Source organism: Aythya marila, assembly GCF_965140915.1.
Source record: "Aythya marila genome assembly, chromosome: 21".
NCBI classification, from domain to species: domain Eukaryota; kingdom Metazoa; phylum Chordata; class Aves; order Anseriformes; family Anatidae; genus Aythya; species Aythya marila.
The window spans coordinates 4244794-4268102 of record NC_139062.1 but is presented as its reverse complement, the minus strand read 5'-3'; the positions used below and the strand labels follow the sequence as shown (position 1 = coordinate 4268102).

Here is a 23309-nt window from a genome sequence, read left to right as displayed (position 1 = left end):
CAAATTTGTTTTGATACACATCGTCTTGATCTAAAAATATGTCGCACGGCTGAACAACACCATGTATTTGAAGTTGATATCCAGAAGAAAAAACTGTTGTCAGTGACAGCCCTTTCAGGTTGAGGTGTCTCTAAATCTGCAGTTACGTAGGTGCCAGATCCCATTTAAGTCAAATGAATTTCTGACCACTTGTAAGAAGATAACTGAAGTCCTCAGAAGGGACTGCGTTAAGTATATTTAACTTAAATGTGTTCACATCCAAATACCAGCACTGAGTTCAGATGGATTAAAACTGTAGCTTTTTATTAAAGTCTAGCCCCGAACCCCAGTGTCCTGTCCAACACGTGCATTTACATTTATTAATTCTTTAAAGCAGCAGGAAAGGATTGCTGCTGGTTGATCTGATGGATTGCATTCTGCAGCATCAGCCCTTGTTCTTGGGGAAGCATCCTTTCTTTAGGATATATTCCCTTTCTGCAGAACAGTCGGCAGTTGTTTGAGTTGGTATTAATAAAAGCTGTTCTGTTCAGTTTCATGGGAAACTGAGCATACCCACCTAGAGTGGATGGCATTTTAAAAACCTGTGTTCAAAGCACACATACTTCGTCTTTCCTCCCACAGCTTAGCAGCAATTATCTTTAGATAAACCAGGTTGAGTTGAACAGGTGGCTGTGCTCACCTCGCAGATGCACGTTCGGTCATTGCCCAGTAGCAGTAAAGGCTCTAGCATGAGCTTTACAACTCCTTTTGCTACTAGGAAAAAGAGCTATGCCTAGCTGTTTATAAAAATTCTTGGCTGCTAAAAACTAAATGGAAGGACAGGTTGCTGAAGATTGCTAGGGAAGCTTCCTCCACTTGACTACATTAAATACTAGTTGGGATTTACAGCAGATTCCAGTTGAGGCTCTCCCAGATAGTGTGAATATTGTATTTCAAGGAAACCAGTGTAGTTTATCCTAGTTAAATGGCAAGAGATTAACAGCTCAGGCCACTTTGTTAGTGTCAAGCTTGGAACAGGCTGACTGTTTCAGTTTGCAGTTAGCAGTGTGGCTTTGGAAAACTTTTTCTGCGGATTCCAGGTATTTTGTATCGTTTACAGGGGAAAAAATGTGAAAGAAGAGGTTTCAGTCTAGCATTTAATAGTATTTAAGCCAGCTGATACTATCCACAGTTGGTTCGAGGGAAGCAGAAATGTACTGCTCCTAAGCTTGGCCTTGTATTTCACATAACAGATTGAGAATTTTGTACAGTAGGTGGTTATGCTAGAGTCTGGAGATCACAAGTCTGGATAACGGGCCTTTCCCGGATACTCAGCAGTAAGTTTGGTTAGTGATTTAAAACCCAGTGATGTTTAGCCTTCATAAACACAAAGGGATTTCAGCTTTATGTTTTAAAATCCGGTGATGTTTTAGCCTTCCTAAACACAAAGGGTTTTAAGCTTTATGATTTTGTCTACGGCACAATAAAATGACATGACTTTGCTTTTAACTGGGCCTGTTGTTTGAAGGTTGACTAGACTTTGCAGATGCTTAGCATGCTCATCATAATTGTGTTCATATGTGGTTATGGTACTTTAAGCTTTTATAGAACTCCCTACCCTACTGTAATGGGATTTACCATAGCTTGCTAAATTAGGAGAGGTTTCTCAGTGCTTTAAAAAAAACAACCAACAACTACATTTAGAAGCATTAGAATGGAGAAGCTTTTTTTTTTTTTTTCTTTTTCTGGCAGAGATCTGTTCTTGTATTTCATACTAGATCTTGTAAAGACTAAGCTGAGCAGATGAAAGGCCTCTGAAATGTTCAGTCAAGGTATAACTGCCGCAGGTACACCAACAAAAATACACAACTGCATCCTCCTTGTGCTTCTAACTGCTGATGCTGTAGTAGTGATGCACTTATGGTTTAAACCAGATCCGAATTAGGAGACCTGTTTCAATTAGAGACACTTCTAACAGTTACTGGCGCCTTCCCTCAGGGGGAGGAATGATGTGTTGGTCCCTTTGAACGCGATGAAGTTTGTTTTAAAACACCAAGTTCCTTGGAGGGTGCTGCAGCCGCGTACTTCTCTGGGTAAATAGAACAATGTGGCTGACATTTAGCTGGCTATTCGGTATGCTGAATATTGAAAGCATGCCCATGTGAGTGTATTGAGGCAATAAAGATAGTGTTGCCATATTGAGTAAAACCACACGGCGGTAATTAAACACTCTGCATTAAAATAGTTCATTGCAAATTCTCTCTTGCTGAATCATGATGTATGAAGAGGTTATATCCTGTCTATCAGTTTGTTGCTGCTAACCAGTAAAAGATGGCAGATGAAAGCATATTGGGAGAATGTTATGGCTTCCCATATGAGTTCTCCACATCTAGGTTTAATCACTGGTTTAAGTGTCATTTTATCACCTTTTTTTTCTTCTTTAATTTCCCAGGATAAGCATATGACAGACATCTTGAATGCATTTTAGCGTGTTGGAGAGGCAGGATTCAAAAGTCCAGGTTAGCCTTGCATCCCTGCCTCTTTTGTACAGTCTGCTTGTATAATTCTGCAGCAGGGTGAAATAGCAGGACTCGTCTGCACAGGGGTGTGCTAGTTGTCACATTGGCTCTGTGAAACAGTTTTTGGGGCATCCGAGTGAATGTTTTCCAAAGGGTCTAAGTAGCTAGCTACATACAGCCTTCCAGAATTACATCTGAGCAATTAGTATTAATTCAATAAGCAAGAAGAGTACATGGTAGCCAGAGATGTTTTAGGAAATGATAGATATACCTTGTCCCAAACAATTTAGGTGGAACTGATGCATGATAGGATCTCAGCATGAAGAGAGCTTAGACCAAGGGAAAAAATGTTCAGCTGTCAAGAGAAAGTAGTTGTTACACCACATTTGCTGGTTCTATGGAATAAGAGCTGTATTTATCTTTAACAAGTATGCCATAAAGATAAATAACAACTAAATCTTTCTCACATCGGATTGCCAAGTAGTAGATGGTAACCTAGTAGGTAACATATGATTTTGTCTTGCATCTTTCATGATGTTCTTGAAAAAACTATTTTGCAAGCTGACAGTGAAAGATACTGAGATTCTTTGCAGCAGAGGAAGACCAGTCATCTTAAACTTGCTCAGGCCATCAGTTTACAGAGTCCTTTATGCAGAGTCGAAGAATACTTTCATGGGTGCTGCTTTAGTGGAGCTTCCCCATCTCCTAAAGCAACTACTGCACAGGCAATATAAAAAGTAGTCTGTATTTTACTTAGGTTTCAAGGCATTCCATTAGATATCGGAAAAGGCCTATGTAAAAACTAGTTAAGTTTGATCTTTCTTCTATTTGTTCTCTTAATATTTATAAACACAAGAAAATAATCTGAAACTAGAGGAAGTGTTCACTGGTAATACCTGTACTCTGAAGGATAAACTACCAGCTGGAGAGAAGCAGAGCTTAAACCCACGTGGTTCCTGTTGGTTCTATTTTGGTCTGGTGCTGAATGTGTATTTTCTAGTGTTGTGTTGGCACTGATGACAGCAGCTCCCCATCACTGTTAAAAGGTTTTTGAATTGCACTTCAGGGGCATCTTAAATCCCATCGTAGTTAAAAGAGACTAATTTAGATTTTCGGAGTTAGTTTTGGAAAGCCTACAGGGACACTGATTTTTTTCTTAGCCAGGATTTTGTCCCAGATTTTTGAATTTAGTCAAATGTTGATTCAGATTCAGAGGAAGAAAAAATGAAGTAGGTATTGCAATGCCTTTTTGAGAAGACCTTAGTTTCAAAATTCTTAATCTTGTATTTTTTTTTTTTTCCTTTTAGTTAACAAGCACAAGCCATGGATTGAAACAACGTATCATGGTATAGTTACAGAAAATGACAACACAGTACTCTTGGACCCCCCCTTAATAGCTCTGGACAAGGATGCACCGCTGCGTTTTGCAGGTAAAGAATTCATCTGCTTTTTTTCTTTCTTTTTCTTTCTTTATTGTATTTTTTTTTAATAAGTGGAAATGCTTTCTTGATGGCAAATATTGTGTGTTACTGTGTCTTCCCTAACAGCAGCATAATGTTTTGTAGCAGTTAGACCCTAGAAATGTTTCTCCATGGACCAGAGTTTTATTTGATATTTACAGCTATATCCAAATATTCAATCTGGACAGTATATTGCAGGTATTCCATACTCCTTTCAATTTCATGTTAATTTTTCTGGATTTCTTTGCATAATGTCTAACCTTTTCTTTCGTCCTCTGGATTCCACATTTCACAGCATTCAGTCTGGGAGTTCTAAAATAATATATATATATTTTTTTATTATTCTGAATAGAGTTCTTAGTTTTCCTGGTGGTTTTGATTTATGTCTTAAAAGATGGAGAAAACCATGAAAACAGTAACTAATAGAATTAAGATTGCATTTCCTCTCTGCAGTATTTGGGCTGAGAATTTCTGTAGAAATCCAGACTTTCTGTGCTCAGTTTGTAAAGCAGTTTGGGGTGTTTTAAAAAATGGACATTCTTCTACTCAAAGAATCACAAGTAGTTTGTAGCTTAGTCTGTGTCACAGAGCAGAGATGGTATAGGGAATATTATTTTCAACACTTTTTTTCTCTGAGAAATGTGAAGCTTCACTTATTTAATAATGGAATATATTTTATAGTTGAGGTTTCTTTAGCTATGAGATAGCGTTAGAAATCTGATCTCTATTTAATTTCGGGAGGAACTGTGGAGGGAAGCTTGGCTCTTTTGAAGTCGTCCTCAGTGTCAGCTAGGAACCGTCTGAAGTTCCTGCATCTGGGAAGAGTTTGAATGCTTCATGATTAGTAAGCATGAACTGGTCTTGCTGGTGTACAGAGTATCTTCCCAGATAATGGAGTTTTTCACCAGTGTGCTAGCATAATGCTTACCAATTATGAGATTTAAAAGTAAGCTGACTATTTATAGTAGTCCTGCAATTTTCTGTTAGGTTAGTGGGGTACAGCTGAGGAGGTCTTCTAGGTGCTGTACAGCTCCGTGAGCGGAGCATCTCAGAACCATGAGGATTGCAGCCTAAATAGATGAAATTGATAATATGCCATTTCTTTTGCTTTGTTTTTCTTTGTTTCAGATCAGAGAGCTAAAGCACAGATAATACTGCATTTTTATAAAAGTCAGTGATGAATTCAGGTTTTCTATCTCCTGTGTGCCTTAGTGTTTTGGCACTGGGACTGTCTTAAAGGCAGTTTCTCCTCAATCAAAGAATATAAAGAAGGATGCACAAGCCATTTGCAAAATGCAGACTTACTATTTGACTTCTAACATCGGACTAGCAGCTGACCGTTCTCTTATATTTTCTGCAATAGGTTCTGCAGAATCTGCAGGTATCTAAATTAGGTGTAGCAGTTAACACGTGATTATGTTTTATACTTGCAGAAGCTTACTTGGCTAAATACAATTTTAAAGGATTAGAATCCTAATAAAATGCCTAGAGGATGTGGCCTTAGCCATTTTGGGGAACATAGCTTAGATTAGCTTCAAGGAGGAAGCTACAGGAAAAGAGAGTGATTAAATTAAAAGCCATTTGAAATGTTCAGCATGCAAACTGCATTATGTGCTACAGTGGCATGGTAAGGTGGTCACAGTTTCTTAAGGTGGCACTTGAAGTAACATTTTTGTTGCTTTATATTAAGAATGAAATCATCTCCTAGCCTGCATTACAAATTCACGAAGTTCAGTCTTAATGGAAAACTTCTGAAATTTAAACTTTCACATGAGTTAGATAGACATGGGTGATGCTATTAAATGATCCTAACTGGAAATAAAACTATTGTCTATGAAAAAATATTTCATCCCCAAATGAAGATGCTTGTATTGGGATCTCTCTCTTTTTACTTAAAAGATACTGTATAGAATCATTTGGATTGCATACATGGTGATTGGGAGAATGTGAAACATTGAAACATCTCTTGCAGTTCAGTACTTTAAATGTAGGCACTAGTAGTTTGAAGTGCTCAACAGATTTTGAAAGCAGCAATTTTATATGTCTTCGTGGATAGTGAAGTTTTCTTGAGTGTTGGATGTGATGAAGCTTTAAGAAAGTACTGGCAGAATATTCTCAAGTAGATTGTCAGATTTGCAGAGGAAAGACCCGTGTCAAAGCATCACTTTAAATGAGACTGCTTTTCTATTGTGTTGAACTAAATTGTATAAACCTGCTTTCATTTAATGAACATTTTTACCAACTGGAAGCTGGCCTTTAATATAAAAGTTTGCATAAACACTATATATTTTGTCTCAAAAACCAACAATTCAGTGGTAGCAGAACAATGGATTCAAAATAGTCATCTTAAATTCTGAATATCAGACCCAAAAATTGTGCAGCTATTTCCATCTTGGTATGACACGGGATCTGAAGCGTGAATGACAATGTGCTGTGGGAATCTGTAAAAGTAACTGTCTGCCATAAAATGGAACAATACTTGAATCCCTCTTTGAGGAGACCAAATGTGGGAGTGGTGTTGAATCAGCATTGCCAATTCTGGTTGGTGGTGCAGTAGCTGTGTCCTGGAATGGAGAATAGCATCGTTATTGTCCAGCAGCATCTATGTGGGTGTTTACGTGTGAGAAGCCCACTAGATTAGAGACAGAATGTTTTCACAGCAAAACAAAAAAACGCAGCGTTTTCAGGATTAAGTGGCTGTTTCAGCCCCAAGCAGTATATTCCTATTGCAAATCAAATATATTCTTGCTTCAGAAGGTTATCTGTTTTAATTAGCTGTGCCTCCTAGCTGAGCTGGAAACACTTCTGAACTGCCTCCAGTTAAAATATTTTAGATAGTCTTTTGCTTTCCTTCAATTCTGAACGTGTCAAAACATCTTGAAAATAGTTCATTTAAGTGCTTTCAAGTACGTGAACTGTGGGGCAAGGAGAAGTGATGTTTTACTGCTTTGCTCCCTCTGCTGTGGGTAGGATCCTAAAATTCAAGTATGCAAAAATAAGTAAGGCTATGTAGAGGTCTATTTTTTGGATAACTTGTATGCTTTCACATCCAAAACAATACGTTTTTAAAGACAGAATTTGAATGGAGTCATGTGAGGTTGCCTTGTGTATCTGAAACAGAGACCCTCTGGAATCAGTCTTTTGCGTCATGATTGTTATGGATCTGCTTGCAAACACAATGGCCATCCTAGTTCAAATGCAGTCATGCTGGAATTTGATCCAGCATGATCCATTTTTTGCTGAAAAATAAAACCACAACAACGTTTTCTATTGTACCTTAGGGTAATTTATGTCTAAAATCAGTTTAATTTTTAAAACTCTTCTTATGGATTTTCCATTTACTATGCAAAAATGAATGAATTTTAATTGCTTTTGAAACAAAGTAGTATACCTGCATGTCTTCACATAGTTGAATGTATTGTTAAGAGAGTATAAAAGAGGGTCTTGCTAGCAAAAGGTTTGAAACGTTTCCTTTGTGGAAGGAAACTTTATTTTTTTGATGCATCTGCAATAGCTTTTTAATTCTCCTGCCCCCTAAGAGAAAAACACCCCTCAGCCACAATATGTTAGTTTCCTCTTACTAATCTGGGATGCAAGAAGTATTTTTGAGGGGGCTAGGAATTTTTGAATTTAGAGCATGAATATGCATAGAGCTTTGAAAATAATCTTGCAGAATCTCAAATTGTTCTTCAAAAAATAAAACAAAATAATCCATCAAGCCTTTTGTCAGCCTCTCCCTGAAGGTGTGTTCACATGTGCCAGTGGGTGAGGGCTGATGCCATGTCTCCCTGCTGTACTGCCAACCCTTGTTTGTTTAGGACACGGAGCTGTGCTGACATCCTGTCTGCAGCAGGCTAGTGTGAATGCAGTGCTCAGCTGGATGGTGGCTGTAAGGAAATGATATGTAGAGAAGATGAATGCCACTGTGTAATCACTGGATTTTGATCTTGTCACATCCAAGGAGTGATTCAACAAATCAAGGAGTGTTACAACAAATGTGGTGTACAGCCATATCTGTAAAATGAGATGATTTTACAACAGTAAGTACAGCTGAGTCAGAGCACTTGGAAATAAAGTTCTATCCCAGTTATGTGCTTCCAATATATCAAATAAAAATAACAACTTGGCAGATCAATCTTCATTTTCTTTTAAGATTAGGAGAGGTAGCAATTTACTTCAGTAGTGAATCTCAACTTCAGGATTAAATGAGAAAAAGTGATATATATATATATATATATATATATATATATATATATATATATATATGACATAGCTTGAAACCTTAGGGAGCATATCTGCCACTAAATGCATTGTATGGGACTAAGCTTACTTAGTGGTAATGAAAAAAATTAACTGAAAAAAAATATCTATTCTATTTCTCTGCAATATAAATATATGAATTTCTTAACTGAGATGAAAATGAATATCATCCATATATGGCAATATTCCTCTGTAAATTGTCCTATTTATCTTGAAGCAGCTCTATAACAGTCTAATATCTTTTGGAGAAAAGAGGAGGAGCTTTCATTTTTGAAATATTTTGTACTTCAGAGAATAAAATGACTCCTTTTTTGCTTCTTTTCATTGCAGAGATGTTTGAGGAAGGGAGCTTAAAAAGCCTGTTAGGTTTGCGTATTTACAGCACTTTTACCCTAAGTAACACTGTTAATAATAATGTGTGATAATAAAAGGGCTTTTTGTTAATCTTGTTAGTGTGAAGTGCAAAATACAATTGTATTGGGTCAGTTATTGTTCTGAGAAATACCTGGCAGGAATTGAGCTGTAGTACACCTTGAACAGAAGCTTTGCACCGTAAAAAGTGTCTGGAGACACATGGATTGGAGAGCTTATTTGATGTTGTATGCTTGGGAGCCAAAAATACAGTGCCTGACAGCCAAAATAAAATCGGTGTTGGTGCCAGAGCTAAAGGTCACTTCGGATGGTTATGAAATGTCCAGTTTTCAGACAAGCTTCCCTTCTCCCAAATCGGTAATTGCTGCATTAACACGCTCCTCCCTCTTTCTTCCTTTACCAGGCTTTCTGCTTTCATGTTCCCTTGCATATATTTTTTTTGGTTGTCTTGGTGTTTCACACACAATGTGTGACTCTCAAGGTTAGAGTTACTGGAAAGGGGCAGGAGGTTCCTTGCAGTTGGATTGTCCTTTCTGACTGACCTGTGGTGTCAGCCATGGATTTAAGCAGTGTAAGATTTTCTTGAGTGATCCTATAGGCAAAACATATTCAAACACAGGGTTATATTTATACCCTATGTAAAAATATACTGAAATAAATTACGTGGATGCCTCCAGAGGCAGTATATTTGGTGCATTAAAATAAAGAGCTGATTATAAATCCAGGGATTACCTGAAGTGGGTTTCAGGAAGCACTTGATGAGAGCTATTTCAGAAACCAGCTCTTTTTGAAATGAAGGACTGCAAATCATGATACATTAGAAGGTATTTTTCCTTAATGATATTTTTACTTCAATATTAAACTGGAAATTTCCATTTTATGAAAAATACTTGCTTGTAACTTCAGTGCCTCATCTCTTTCTGAGGCCGCTCAGGAACAGGGAATTGAGTAACTGTGCTACTGCAAGTTGTTGGAAAAATGTGAGAATTAACAAGAGATCTGTTTGAAGTGATTAAGGGTACAAGTCTGCTTTGTTATAATGCAGTTAAGGTCAAAGATAATGGTAAACAGGAAAAATAAATGATAGATTAGATGATATGTAAAAGGCGGTAGAATGGGGTTTTAACAAAATGTACATTTCTAGGGGAGTGAACATGGTTACCTGTATTTTCATTAGAACTGTGAAGCTTTTCCAGGTGCCTAACAGTCACCTAATACCATTTTAAAACTCAGTTGTATCTGAGATCTCCTTGTAAGGGTGGAAAATCCAGGACACTGTGGAAGCCTTTACTTTTCTGCAGCATTTATTATTTCAGTACTACGGTATTCAGTATTTCAGCAATAGAGTAAAATAGAAGTTGTTGGTTACTTGTTTAACATGGGAAAGAAATTGCTGCAAAGAAAAGACGCAGATTCCTCCTAGCTGCCCAGATTTTCTTAAAGCCTTTATCATCATTAGGATCAAAGTTTAATGTGTGTATTTTTAATTCTGAATTATGGCAATATCGTAAGTTTGATTTTGATGAAGGATTCAAACTTTCCATATGCAAGGTGTTACACAACATGTACTGATAAAACATTAATTGGAAATGCAAAAATCCCACAACTATTTAAGTTTTTGGTTTGTTTGTTTTCTGGAACTCAAAACAGGAATACAAATTATTTTTAATTTCAGAAACATAGTGATTTCAGTATAATAGTTAAAAGCTTGTTTAAATTATGTAGCTTGTCCTCTTTAAATAGAAGTGTACCATTAAATTCTGGTGAAAATGCTGCTTTAAGGATAAATTTCCATCAACGTGAAATTTTGAAAATTTCTTGTACCTACAATTTAACTACCTCACTTCAAATTTCTACAAATGACAACCTGGAGATAAAAGGTTAAATCATGTTTAACATAACTAAAACTCTAAAATTGTAACAGTTACAACAAATCACCATTGAATTTTTAAAATACATTTTTTTTCCAAAGCTTTTCTGTGTAATGTGTGCATCTTTGCCTTTTCCTTATTTGCTCCCTTTCAGCCTTTCCTTTATTACTGACTTGGGTTTATCTTTTCTCCCTTTAGAGAGTTTTGAGGTGACAGTCACCAAAGAAGGTGATAAAGGGTTCTTTCTATCCCTTTTATTAATATTAACCCACTAACTTTGGTTATGAAATGGGGAATCAGCACTTAAACAGAAGATCCTGTCATGCTCTTTGTCCCATTTATTCTCCCAGTTCTTTTCTATGTTAAAATATTTCAATAAAAAATTGTTATGTAACCAAACCCTTGGTTAGAAATATCTGTAAATCAGACATCCATTTGAACCATTGGGGAATACTGTACGTTGTATGGACAATGAAGAAGTTGTTTGGGGGAAAATTAATATTTTCTGATGTTTTCACTGATAGCTTACTTCTTTGGGACATGTTAAGCTTTTTTCATATGCTTTGTAAAGTAATATATAGCTGCCAAAGCATCATAACACCTTCCCTGCAGTTTACTTCCTTCAGTACATATTTCAGTAGCTTAAAATCCGAATCAAATATATTTTTTAGTAGTTTTAGACTTGCTACAAGTAGGAGTGCATTCTTGGTACTACAATACCACTGCAACTCTAATAGCAGCATGGTGTTTTATGTTGGTATAAGAAAATCACCTTCAAAACAAAACAAGTTTTATGAGTAAAAACACAACGTAGCTGATCAAAGTCTTCAATGAGTGGCTTTTGTTAGCACAGCCAGGTCAGCAAAGGCTCAGTTAAAGCTCTGCCTCCTTACACGCTGGCAGATTGACCAACCCGTGCCAGCAAAGATGTCTCATAGTATAATCTTAGGCTTAGCTGTGTTTTAAAATACTGTACTAGGGGCTTCTTTTTCAAGTTTGTTAGGATGAAGAGTTGGAATAGAAAGGAAAGCCGACCAAATCTTTCTTCCTGAGAGCTTCCTTGACTAACATATTTGGTCTGTTAGTAGATAGCTGTTGAAATGGATGCCTGAGAAGTTGGTATTTCTACCTTTCTCATTCAGTAGTTTATTTTGATTCCCTAATTTTAGCCAGGTACATTGCACAGGAAGACTTTGTTCATTGATCTGTTGACAGAATTTCTGTAATTATGGTGCTGAACCTGTACTTAAAGCTTTTTCATCCCTCGACTTGTAACTGTGCATTTTAACCTTTTGCTCTGGTCAAAATAAACAAGCTGCCCAGCTATTCCCAGTAGCTTGGCATAGAAGATATTACCAGTGGCCTTGGCTGTTTGCTCTCATAATATCTACTCTTACCCTAGAGCTATCTCAAGTACTCCTGTGAAATGCCTGTCTACATTTCTCTTTTTCTCTTTTGTACTCCTGCATGAATGGATGCAAAGTAAACAAGTTGCTTGGAAGGCAGACGTATGCTTCTTTTTACTAAAGTTCCCAGAAATCACGCATCTTAAAGCACAGTGCTCTTGCTTTGTCCACAGACCCTCACAAACCCTTGGCTGCAAACTATTTGGTCGTTCATTTAAAAAACGTGTAATACTTTTGACCGGTTCTAACCTCTGTTACTTTGAATCTGTAGGTGAGATTTGTGGATTTAAAATTCATGGGCAAAATGTCCCCTTTGAAGCAGTGGTAGTGGATAAATCCACTGGCGAGGGAATTATACGCTCCAAAGAAAAACTTGACTGTGAACTACAGAAGGACTACACATTCACCATACAGGCCTATGACTGTGGGAAGGGACCAGATGGAGCAAATGCAAAAAAATCCCACAAGTAAGTAAATCTGCGGTTGGCTGAGGGGAAGTTTGGTTTCAAGTGGTCGCCTGCTCACGGTGATTTATGGTCTGTGTGTTTAGAGTAAATGCAAACCAAGTGTTAATACTGGAAGATTTTCATATAATGGCAATATAAATAGCAGCAAAATGGAAATGAACTGTTTTGACAGCTCTTTATATTCTGGATGGTACTGCTTCACCCTTGATATCTCTAAATTTACGTTACAAAATAGTGTGGAGTTAGAAGCAGGAAGACTGAAATAGTCCAAATCTGGCTTGAGTTGATAAACAGACTTCATATTTGACACCAAGCATGGACATTGTTTCAGAATTCAGTTTATAAAACAAAGATTCAATAAGTCATATGTATTAACCTTAATGAAATGGAAAAGAATACATGTTATTGTCATTTCTAGACAGCTTCAGCCTAAAAAGCAAGATCAATAGCATATGGTTCATCTCTGCCTAGATTAAAGAATGGAAACAAAGCAATCTTTATCTAAAGAAAAAACCACAATGTAAAATGCTTCCTAGAAAATAATTTGCAAATAACTGTAGCACCCTGGTGTAAACATCTGTAGAGCATGTGGAAGCTTACTGTGTGCTAAGCAAAGAAGGCCATGAGTAAGATGAGGACTAGTTTAACAGCAGTCATCTTGACGGCATATGCAGTATTGTTACTCTATAGCTGTATGCTTCAAATAAGCAGCAGAAAGTTAACTTGTTACGGGTTACACTCATGGAAAATAGGCATCCCTGTTAAATTTCTATTTGAAACTCAATTTGACTTTTGAAGAAAGATCTCAAACAGAAAGATGGCAATAATAATTTTGGTTGGTTGGCTGGAATTATATTCTTTGCTCAGTTTGATACTGTGCAGTTCTTTCTCCTCACTGTAGAAATTAAATATATTACTGTGCCTGTACAGGCTACTTGAGATATAAACTTTCCTCTGATTGATCCAGTAAAAAGTATATAAAAACGAAATATAAGTTGGGTAAACCAGAGGAAAAGGTAACAAATGGAATTGGGAAACTTCCTAATAAAAAGGCAGCTGTGAAATCTCTTCAGTATGTATTCAGAAACTCCTTATCTCAGACATCTGATGAAAGCGTGTGAATTGTAAAGAAAATTTTAAACAGTGTAGTGCACAGGTGGCTGATCTTTGGCCTTTCTTAACATTGTAAATACAGCTTCCATGGTAGATTTGTGATATGTATGTTTTCAAGTGGTGTAGTGTTATGGCTCCTGAAATTCCTCAGTATGTAATGAACCAGAACAGCAGAGGTTCATGAAACCGTCATTACGATGTTGCTCTGCAATCCTGCACCATGTGCTGCAACTCTTCCCACTGCGGAGTAGGGGGTTTCCAAGACCTGCACCTACAAACCACTGTTGAAATTTCCTTGCCTCGTGGCTGTCTCCATTACATTTTTGTGGCTTTGAACCATTTTTTTTTTGGAGTAGAGCCTTTAAAGTCAGGAATATAAGCTGTGTTTGGTACAGAAAGCTTTTTTTTTTTGGTGAAATTTATTTGATACAAAGGCTAAAATAAAGCCCTAAAGATAGATAAAGATTTAACATAAGCATATTTTAATTGTTTTTGCTCTTATCCTTGCATGATTGTAGTTATTTAATTCTTTATGAGTGTACGTTTCAAATACTTTTTCGTATTCACCTTTTCTTCTTGGTCATTGACAGCAAATATGTATTTTTCCCTGTTGTCTATATACCAGCCATCAATGTCAAGTATAAAAGGGAACAATTCAAGACCCAATCTGTTCAGGGTTATATAGCGAGCTATGTGTTGTGTTGCAGTATAACACTGTGATTACTACTGTGATTCTTCCATTTAAATTGTCTGATCTCTCATTCCTACTTCCAGGAAACAAGCCAGTTTTCACTGACTTACAGCACACAGTACTTTATTATGAAAATAGAGTTAATCAAATGCACTTGACTGAGCTCTTAGTGTAAGACCAGTCATAACTGTCATTCTTACTCACATGAAATAAGAATTGGATGTTTATATCAAATACTCTGACAGCAGCAAAGAACTGGAAGGATTGTACGGTTAACAGAGCTAACTGCCTATTTTGTCACAGTTGTACTTTGTTATATTTCTGTAAAATGGCAGTAACCTAGAAATTGCAGCACAGGGGGTTGAATTTTAAACAAACAAACAGCAATAATAAAAAATGACCTGGAACTACATAAAAATACACAACGACCCATAGAAAATATTCACTGCTTTCCCAGTTGGAGTACTTAAGGTCCTTCTTAGTCCTGTTAGTCATTGGTTACCTCCTTCAGAGAGCTTAAATTCTGAAGGATAGCTTCATCTGTAAAAGGAGCTGTTCTGCAAGACTCCTTGTATGAACGAGACATCTGCAATATAAAGAAAACTGATTCTTCTGTTTATTTCCAGAGCAACAGTACATATTCAGGTGAATGATGTTAATGAGTATGCTCCCGTGTTCAAAGAGAAGTCATATAAGGCAACAGTTATCGAAGGGAAGAGGTATGATAACATCCTCAAAGTGGAAGCAGTGGATGCAGATTGTTCACCTCAGTTCAGCCAGATTTGCAGCTATGAAATAGTAACTCCGGATGTTCCTTTTGCTATTGACAAAGATGGTAAGAATATGATGCAAGACGGAGTGGGAATTGCTATCATTTCACTGCCTTAGGAATAGGGCTTCAAAGTAATCAGCATAAAATTAGAGCAACCCTGTTTTAACCCTTCCTAGGATGTAGTTAAATGAACACGTTCACTTAAGCAATTTGAATTTATAATGAAAAATTAGATGTCTTTCAGTACCTATACCATGCACTATCTACCGATGTAAGGAGCAGGTAGTCTGCTACACGTTTTGTTTCTTGTACAATTTTTTTCAAAATAAAAAAATATACAGATAAGAATTATATTACGGTTTAGACCATCTCTTAGTAAGTTTTCTTCCCCCTGTAGTTTTCTTTCCTGTGATAGGATAGCTTTTGCTAAACAGCTTTCAAAAACGTCATTCTGTGTATGTGCTTTTTTTTTTTTTTTTTTTTTTTACATGTGAGGTGCTTATATGTGGCTATGGAGATTGGAGATTACAGTATTGTGGTTATTGGGTTTGAAGTGTGATAATTCATTTAGGTTGTTTCCTTTCAGCTGGTTATCTGTGGACTAATTTTACTTCTAGAGGTCCAAGGAAGCTGACTAAACAAAGCAAGACTGTTTTTAGTGGGCTTTAGTTTGAGTTTTGGGGGGATCCACATTGATGTTGGTTAGTTTTCACAGATCTGCAAACTAAAATAAAATAAATTGGAGAAGCCTGGTACATGCCAACCTATTTACCAGTTACCACTTATGAACAGTTTCATTTGGAGTAATACTATTAAATGTGATATTATATAACATACAATATATGTATATATAGCATAATGTAATATAATACACCATTAAGAGCATGATAAGTATATACCTGTTGCTCTTGGTATTGTGCTTATCTCCTGGATTTATGTAATTTTAGAGTATCTGTGCCTGATGTCTAGCATTGAAAGCACAAGTAGTGACAGGCTAAGTCACTTCTGGTTTGTCTGTTAACATCTTGGTACCAGTATGAAGTACATAGCTAATACCTGGATGTATTTCATGCAGCAGTGACCCCAAAATATTCACTTCTGATTGTCACATTTTTTTTGTCAGGTTATATAAAAAACACAGAAAAGTTAAACTATGGCAAAGAGCATCAGTATAAACTGACAGTAACTGCGTATGACTGTGGGAAGAAGAGAGCTGCTGAGGATGTGTTGGTTAAAATTAGCATTAAGCCTACATGCAAGCCTGGCTGGCAAGGTTAGTTTGATCTCCTCCTTATCTGTTTTTAGCAGTTGCCAGTACCTTACTTCAGTGAAATGTGAGAGATTTTTAATATTGTTTCTTTGGATGAATATACAGGTTGGAGCAAAAGAATAGAATATGAGCCTGGAACTGGTTCCTTAGCTCTCTTCCCAAATATGCGTTTGGAGACGTGTGATGAGCCAATAACCTCAATTCAAGCAACAGTTGAGCTAGAAACCAGCCATATTGGTAAAGGCTGTGATAGAGACACCTACTCTGAGAAATCCATTCACAGGCTCTGTGGTAAGAATAGGTTTGGTATAATAAAGTGCTTACTAGTCTTACTTTGAATATTACGTTAAAACACAAATCAGTGAGTGAATACAGTCTTCATTTGCATGTAGTTTCCCCCAACTTTTTCCCTAGTAGGCAATAAAAATAAATTGCTTGAAGGTGATGTTTTAAAATAATTTTCATATGCAGTGAAGAACCTTTTTCTTCTGCCTCCCTGCTAGCTTACACAGAGTAGTAATTTCTCTCATGAGATTTGTATTCAACAGCTGAAAGGATTTTATACATAATGTGGAAGGGAGTAGCCATCAAAACCTCTCTGTTTTATGTAGGCATTGATAGATGTAAAGGATGCCATGTGACAAATCCATGGTGATAAAATAGATGAAAAATTCAAGAAAATGTGATTAGGAAAACACAGTTCACTTGAATCGGTTACATTCATGCTGTGTTTGCCCCAGGAATAAAGGGCCTTGGCATCCACGTATATTCTGCAGTTAAAGGTCTTAGGAAAAGTTTATTGATGGTGGAATTAAGATTACAGGATAAATTATCACTGGTGCTTAATCTCTTCATTTAAGTTCATTTAAGTTGGTGAAAAGTGTGTGTACCCACAGAGACAGACCTAGGTTATTCCCTGTTAATGTCACTGACATTGATAACGTAAGCTCGAAGAAGGGGAAAATCAGCAAGCCGAGCACCTACTGGGTATCATTGCTTCAGGCTAAGGTTGTATTAGTGACCTGGGAGGGGATGCTTGGGTTCTGCATGATATTCTTATGCAGCTCTCTTCAATGGGATGGATACTATTCTTACATCTAGTATAGATGCAAGAGAAAGGCATTGTGTTCATGGGCATGGGTATTAAGTGGGCATAAATAGGTTTCTTGAGATAGCAGCGAAGTAAAATTCTACATCTGCAGGGATAGTAAGCAAAACATTTTTGGAAAGATGGGTAAACGACCCAGATGTTAAAGGAATGAAAGTTACCGTGTCTAATGTTAATGCCACATTATTCAAAGGGTGACCTGTTTGGTATGTGATGGTAGTGCATAATGCTGACGGTGCTGAAAAATTAGTGCTCAGAAAATTAGATATGAAGCTAGCTATGATCTTTCTAGTTTCTACCTGGTTTTCATTTGAGCATGTTTATTGTAGGTGCTGCTTCGGGTACAGCTGAACTACTTCCCCCTCCAAGTAGTGCGGCCAACTGGACGATAGGACTTCCTACTGACAATGGTCATGACAGTGACCAAGTCTTTGAATTTAATGGCACGCAGGCTGTGAAGATTCCAGATGGTGTTGTCACCGTCAATCTAAAAGAACCCTTCATGATTTCAGTATGGATGAGGCATGGGCCTGGAACCAAAGAGAAGGAGACAATTCTGTGCAATTCAGACAAGACAGGTTTGTTGGTACATCAATTACAAGCAGTCTAGTTGGGGGCTTGTTTTTATATACTGCGGCAGTATATGCGAGAACTTTGTCTTTTCTGTAGGTTTCTCTAGTTTTTTCTTGGAAGTAAAAGGAGGTGGACTGCAAAAATTGTTCTTTATTGTATTTACCTATAGAGGCATGCCCTAAGATTATATAGCTTTGAAATTGGGCAGACTTGTTTTTCTAACTCTATTTCAATTTATTTTATGCATTGCTTTCCATCATGGTAGACGAAGTATTCTGGCAAAGAAATCTCATTTTTGCATCTCTGCAAACAGTTTTACTCTTTGTACTGCCAAAAATCCTTAAGACACATATATCAGGGTTAGCAACAGCATTTGCTACTATATTGTTTTTTTCTAGGAGGAGATAATTTCTCTCTAGTGGTGAAAATTTTCACATGCTGTGCATAGTTTCAGTCTCTGCGAATCCTGGAGACACAATCATTCTGAAGATTATATTAATAAGAAGAAAATCTGATAACCCTGTTTCCGTAATTGATGTCTAATGGGGGTAAAAGAGCTCTTTCCTTTGTAATCTGGAGCAGTGGATTTGTTCAGTATATTAGAAAGATATTTTAGTTAAAATACTGCTAGGTTTTTCTAAAGAAACCAGGCTGAATGCAGACTGAATGCAGCAGCCTTCATATTTAAGTTATTTAAATTGTATTTAAAGATAAGAAAGATTTAACAGTATCTGTAATATCCTAAAACTATTCCTTTTAACAGGAGAAAAGTCACTGTCATTCAGAACCAGGTGCAAATAATTCTCCTCTTTTCACTACCTTCACCCATTCTCATTATTCAAAACCCAAAACTTTGGATTAATGAAAAGGAGTGAACTGGAGAAAAAAGGCAAATTTAAATACAGCTTTTTGTGTTCTAACATACGTGGGAAGTAGACCTTCAAACCAAGTTTTCTTGTTCCTCGGTGTGACCTAACCATATAATAATTGCAACAGATAGTTTCTGGTATTAGAAATATAATCTGCCTTGATTTCAATGGCATATTATGCAATACTGAAATTCTAGAACTAGGTTTGTTGGAAAGAGATAATTCTGAACAAATTGCACTGGAACAATACAGTTAAGTTTAATGATGTCAGAGTGAAAGATTGGTATGGTTTTGGTACTTTTTCATTCCATTTCTTGACGTATCCATGCCATGGTATGGATGATGTAGCTAAAATGTTTCCTTTCCTTTCCTTATTCTTACTTGATTTTCTAGCTTCTCACCTTTCTATTTATTTTAAGTTTTACATGATATGCTTTACACTTAAGAAAATGTCTGTTGAGCTGCCATCATGTATATGTGTTCCAAAACTGTAATTAGATGTGGTAGAAGATGCTTATTTATAACAAAAAGTTTTTTCTGTTTGTAAATAGAGCTCTCTTTTTTTCTTTTTCTTTTTTTTTCAGGGGGTTTATCCCTGTCAGTTTTCAGTCCTAGGCCTTGGTTCAGATTGGATTTCAAGATAGATGTCTATTGTTTTTTCTGTGTTTTATTCTTGGTCTGTTCAAGAATGTTTCTCTGAACTACTGCTATAGATGTTTCTCATTCTTCATGTCTGATTTGCTTCTACGTTTGTTTTTCCTATCAATTACTGGGCATTTACATATGGAATTTCAGAAGGGATGAGTTTTTTGGTGTTCCTGATGCTTACAGAAAAAAGTAATACTAATTGTACCTCTTCTGCAGATATGAACCGACACCACTACGCACTGTACGTACACAACTGCCGACTTGTTTTCCTCTTCCGCCAAGATCCTTCAGAGGGAAAAACATACAAGCCTGCTGAATTTCATTGGAAACTGAACCAAGTAAGTTTGGAAGGGACAGTTGGTAATGTGTTAGAATGTGGTGAAAAACACTGGAGCCTAAACTCCTTGATAATATAATGATGATTAAATACTTTTTGCAATTCCGGACTCCTTATACCAAGCTTTATAGAACCTAATTTATGATTGTGAAGAATGAAACGGGAGGGACTACGTATTTTGTGTGCTTTTCCGGCCCAATGGATCTGCTCAGTTACTTGACCAGAGTTACATTCTAACATAGCGCACTGTATCCTAGAATTTTGTATACACGGCAACATGTACTGCTTTAGTGGTAAAATGTCCATATATATCTGTGGGGAAAGATTATTGCTTTCCAAAAAGTAATTGACTTTCAGTATAAATAATTGTTGTGGAAAGCTTTATTATATTCAAAATGGTCACATTTTTCTGTAAACAATCCCCCTCAGCAAAAACAGATCATTTGACAAGTAATGTTGTATTATAACACTATTTATAAATGTGCTAACATGTGGATATGTATTTTTTTAAATTTAAATACATGGTTAATATTTAGATCCTATAAAAATTGAAGGAATGGAAATACATGCAGCTTCCTATATTGGCTATAGAAGAGAAGAAACTATTTATAAACCTGTGGTTGCTCTGCTTTTTTCTGTTCCATATGTGTGAAACATGAAGTATGCCTATACAAGTTTATAGTTTGTCAATATGTCTACATATATATATATATATATATGCAAAATATGCGTCAGATCAAGTTATTCAAATGCAATGTTTTTTTAAAGATTAAAGCAATTTTAAAAACTTTTTTGTTCAGGTGTGTGACAAAGAATGGCATCATTATGTCCTCAACGTTGAATTTCCTGCGGTAACTCTTTATGTAGATGGTGTTTCGTATGATCCTTTCCCAGTGACTGAAGATTATCCACTTCATCCTTCAAAAATAGAAACTCAGCTAGTAGTTGGAGCATGTTGGCAAGGTGACTATTTACAGTTGTTAAGACGTTTATTTAACTTTTATTTTTTTAAACAAAATCTTTGCGGTTAGTCTAGTAGTACATAGCTAATCTTTTTAATGCATTAAAGATGACTTGTTATGTCTTATGCAGATTATTTTTGGTCCTAACTAATAACACATATTTCTACTCTTAGCCATTTTTTCCATGATTTTTTTTTTGCTTATTGGCTGCAGGTGTGTATGAAATACAGGGCCACTCACCAAGCAGTATTCCATCAAAGTGATTTTTGTGGTAACTGAGAATATAGATAGCTTAATTTTAATAACAGTTGTAAGAGTACATCTTATACTTCATATTACTATGTAGAACACTAATTTCAAGTAGGTTGAAAGTCCTATTTTAGAAAGTGTTCTCATAAATCGAAATACGGCCAGCAGACAATTTAGCTAAGCAGCACAGTGATGGTGTCTCATGTATTTTCTGCTTACAAACGTAAGAAGCATCTGCTTTATTATACAAAGCCTATGGTTAAACCACAATATTCTGCAAGCTGTAAAGTGCTGTGTCATATTCTCTAATACTCATGAAACTATTCTTCAAAGCTTGTGGGGAAAAAAAAAAAAGCATCTGAACATGGAATATTGGTGGCTAATCAGAGTACATTGGTACCAGAGATTTCTGTAACAGAGCTCGTCCTGAACTCAAATGTTTTGCTCACTGATTTAATTACCTTCTAGGTGATAGAAAGCTGATCTTTTGGGTCACAGAGAGAACAGTGCTAAATCATTCGTGCTTTCTTGTAGTTCAGAATGTGGACTGTAGTTGCAGTCTGCAATAATACATAGAATTAGCTTGTGAGTGAATGACAAATGGGAAGTTTGGGGACATTTATGTCAACTTAACAGGTTTTTTGTCATGATGTCTCTTTTCTCTTTGAGTTTTAAGGCTTTGAAGTATGAATGAAGGTTAAATTATCAAAATATCCTCTCCGTCAAACTTACTATTTTGTGGGAAGTTCACTGTCTTCCAGCATTTCTTAATTTAGTGTTAAAATTCATTCTGTTATCCCTTTGAGTCAATTAATTATTTTCTCCATTATTCATCTCATATTCTGTTTGTGACTTTCCAGCTATCTATTCTAGTTCAAAGGGAAGCTATACTGGCTGGTTTTCAAGAAACTACAGCTTGGAAACTCTGTTCCAGCTGAGCATATAGATGGTGTAATGGCTTCTGTACATGCGCTGTATCCAAACAAAAGCATTTAGTCTACAAACTTCTGTGCTTTCACATTAGCAACATTATATGATTCTTTAATTTCTTGTGATGTTAATTTACTTTTTAATAACAGCATACTGAAATAGGAGCATTAAAAGTCTGGAATACAAGAACTTGGTGCTACCTTTTTAAAAAGTCTACCAGTCTGATTTTTAGGCAATTAAAGCACAGAAGGAAAAACAGTTATGCCAAATAGAGATTCTGTGATTTTTGAAAAAAATATGTAAGCTTCTTAAAGAAGATTAAAAGCTTTTTTTTTTTTTTTCTCTTATTTAACACACTTCCATTTCACAAATTGATCACTTGATACATATGTTACTATTATTATGATAAGAAATTTGTGTCACTAATAGCTTCTTTTGATCAACATCAATACCATCAGGTGGTCTACTGGTACAGGCTGGATCTCACCTGAATTTCTGCTTTAGGGAGAGGGGAAAAAATAAGCCAGCTGATAGACCTGCCTCTTATTACAAATAGTGGTTTGTGTGAGACTGGGTATTTGTAGTTAGTGTTCTCCAGTGTGACCATTTTTACTGTGTCTTGTGTATGGGGCTCTTCAGATTTGTCTTGTCATGAATGTTTGTTCTTGTAATAGCTTAGTAATGCTTCTTCCCTGAATTGCAGTCTTCAGAGAACTCACAATCCTTGAGAAGCCGGGTGGAGTATAAGCATGCTTTTGGGGGCAAGTAGTGGTATCTATTTTCTGTGACCTAAGAGAGAATTTGACAAATGGTAACGACCTGGTCCCTTCCCTATTGTCCTATTCTTTGTCTTGCTTTTCTACAGAATATACAGAAAATGAAAATGACAATGAAACTGTGCCCGAGACCTCTGCAGGTTGCTGGAGTTTTTTCCCTACTGTTTTCATTTTTAAGCCAAGACATTGCTTCATCTCACACGCAGCATGAAATGCAGGCATTGCATTCGGGCCATTGACCTTCACATAATCCTCTCCTAGGCTTGTTTCTTCATTGTGCATTTATTTCCAGAGCTTCACCAACTGATTTTTTTTCTTTTTTTTTTCTTTTTTTTTTTTTTTTTTTGCACCCAATTGCACATCCATGTATAAATTTGCAACCATTGTGATTGCAGTGAAGTGGTGTAAAATAAGTTGCTGGTGCAAAATAATAGCTATGATCTCTTTCATCCAGTTTGGTTAAAACATAAAAATACCTCATCCTATATGTGTGTATATATGCATATGTACATACATGTATGAAGGTGCATAGGACAGAATCATTCAGTAGGTAGGAAAGGACCTCTGGATGGATGGTCCTGCTCCCCGCTCCAAGGAGAAGTGATTCCATATTTAGAACAGGTTGCTCATATTTAACTCAAAGACAGGCTGTAACTTACAGTGGGTTGGATACTCAT

At 36.4% G+C, this 23309-nt stretch overlaps 1 protein-coding gene across 3 annotated transcripts in view; it reads left to right on the top strand.

Moving 5' to 3' along the window:
• The window catches only part of CLSTN1 (calsyntenin 1), a 38937-nt gene that overhangs the window by 5580 nt on the left and 10048 nt on the right, over positions 1 to 23309 (top strand). Inside the window, exons 2-11 of one of the 3 annotated variants that reach the window (XM_082777110.1) lie at positions 3806 to 3928; positions 10660 to 10689; positions 12139 to 12334; positions 14765 to 14973; positions 16034 to 16183; positions 16286 to 16471; positions 17618 to 17866; positions 19595 to 19716; positions 20516 to 20678; positions 22722 to 22772. In XM_082777110.1, the coding sequence (XP_082633236.1) occupies positions 3806 to 3928; positions 10660 to 10689; positions 12139 to 12334; positions 14765 to 14973; positions 16034 to 16183; positions 16286 to 16471; positions 17618 to 17866; positions 19595 to 19716; positions 20516 to 20678; positions 22722 to 22772 (1479 nt within the window). The remainder of the gene's footprint in view (positions 1 to 3805; positions 3929 to 10659; positions 10690 to 12138; positions 12335 to 14764; positions 14974 to 16033; positions 16184 to 16285; positions 16472 to 17617; positions 17867 to 19594; positions 19717 to 20515; positions 20679 to 22721; positions 22773 to 23309) is intronic. The other 2 variants (XM_082777111.1, XM_082777112.1) reach the window with 2 other exon arrangements.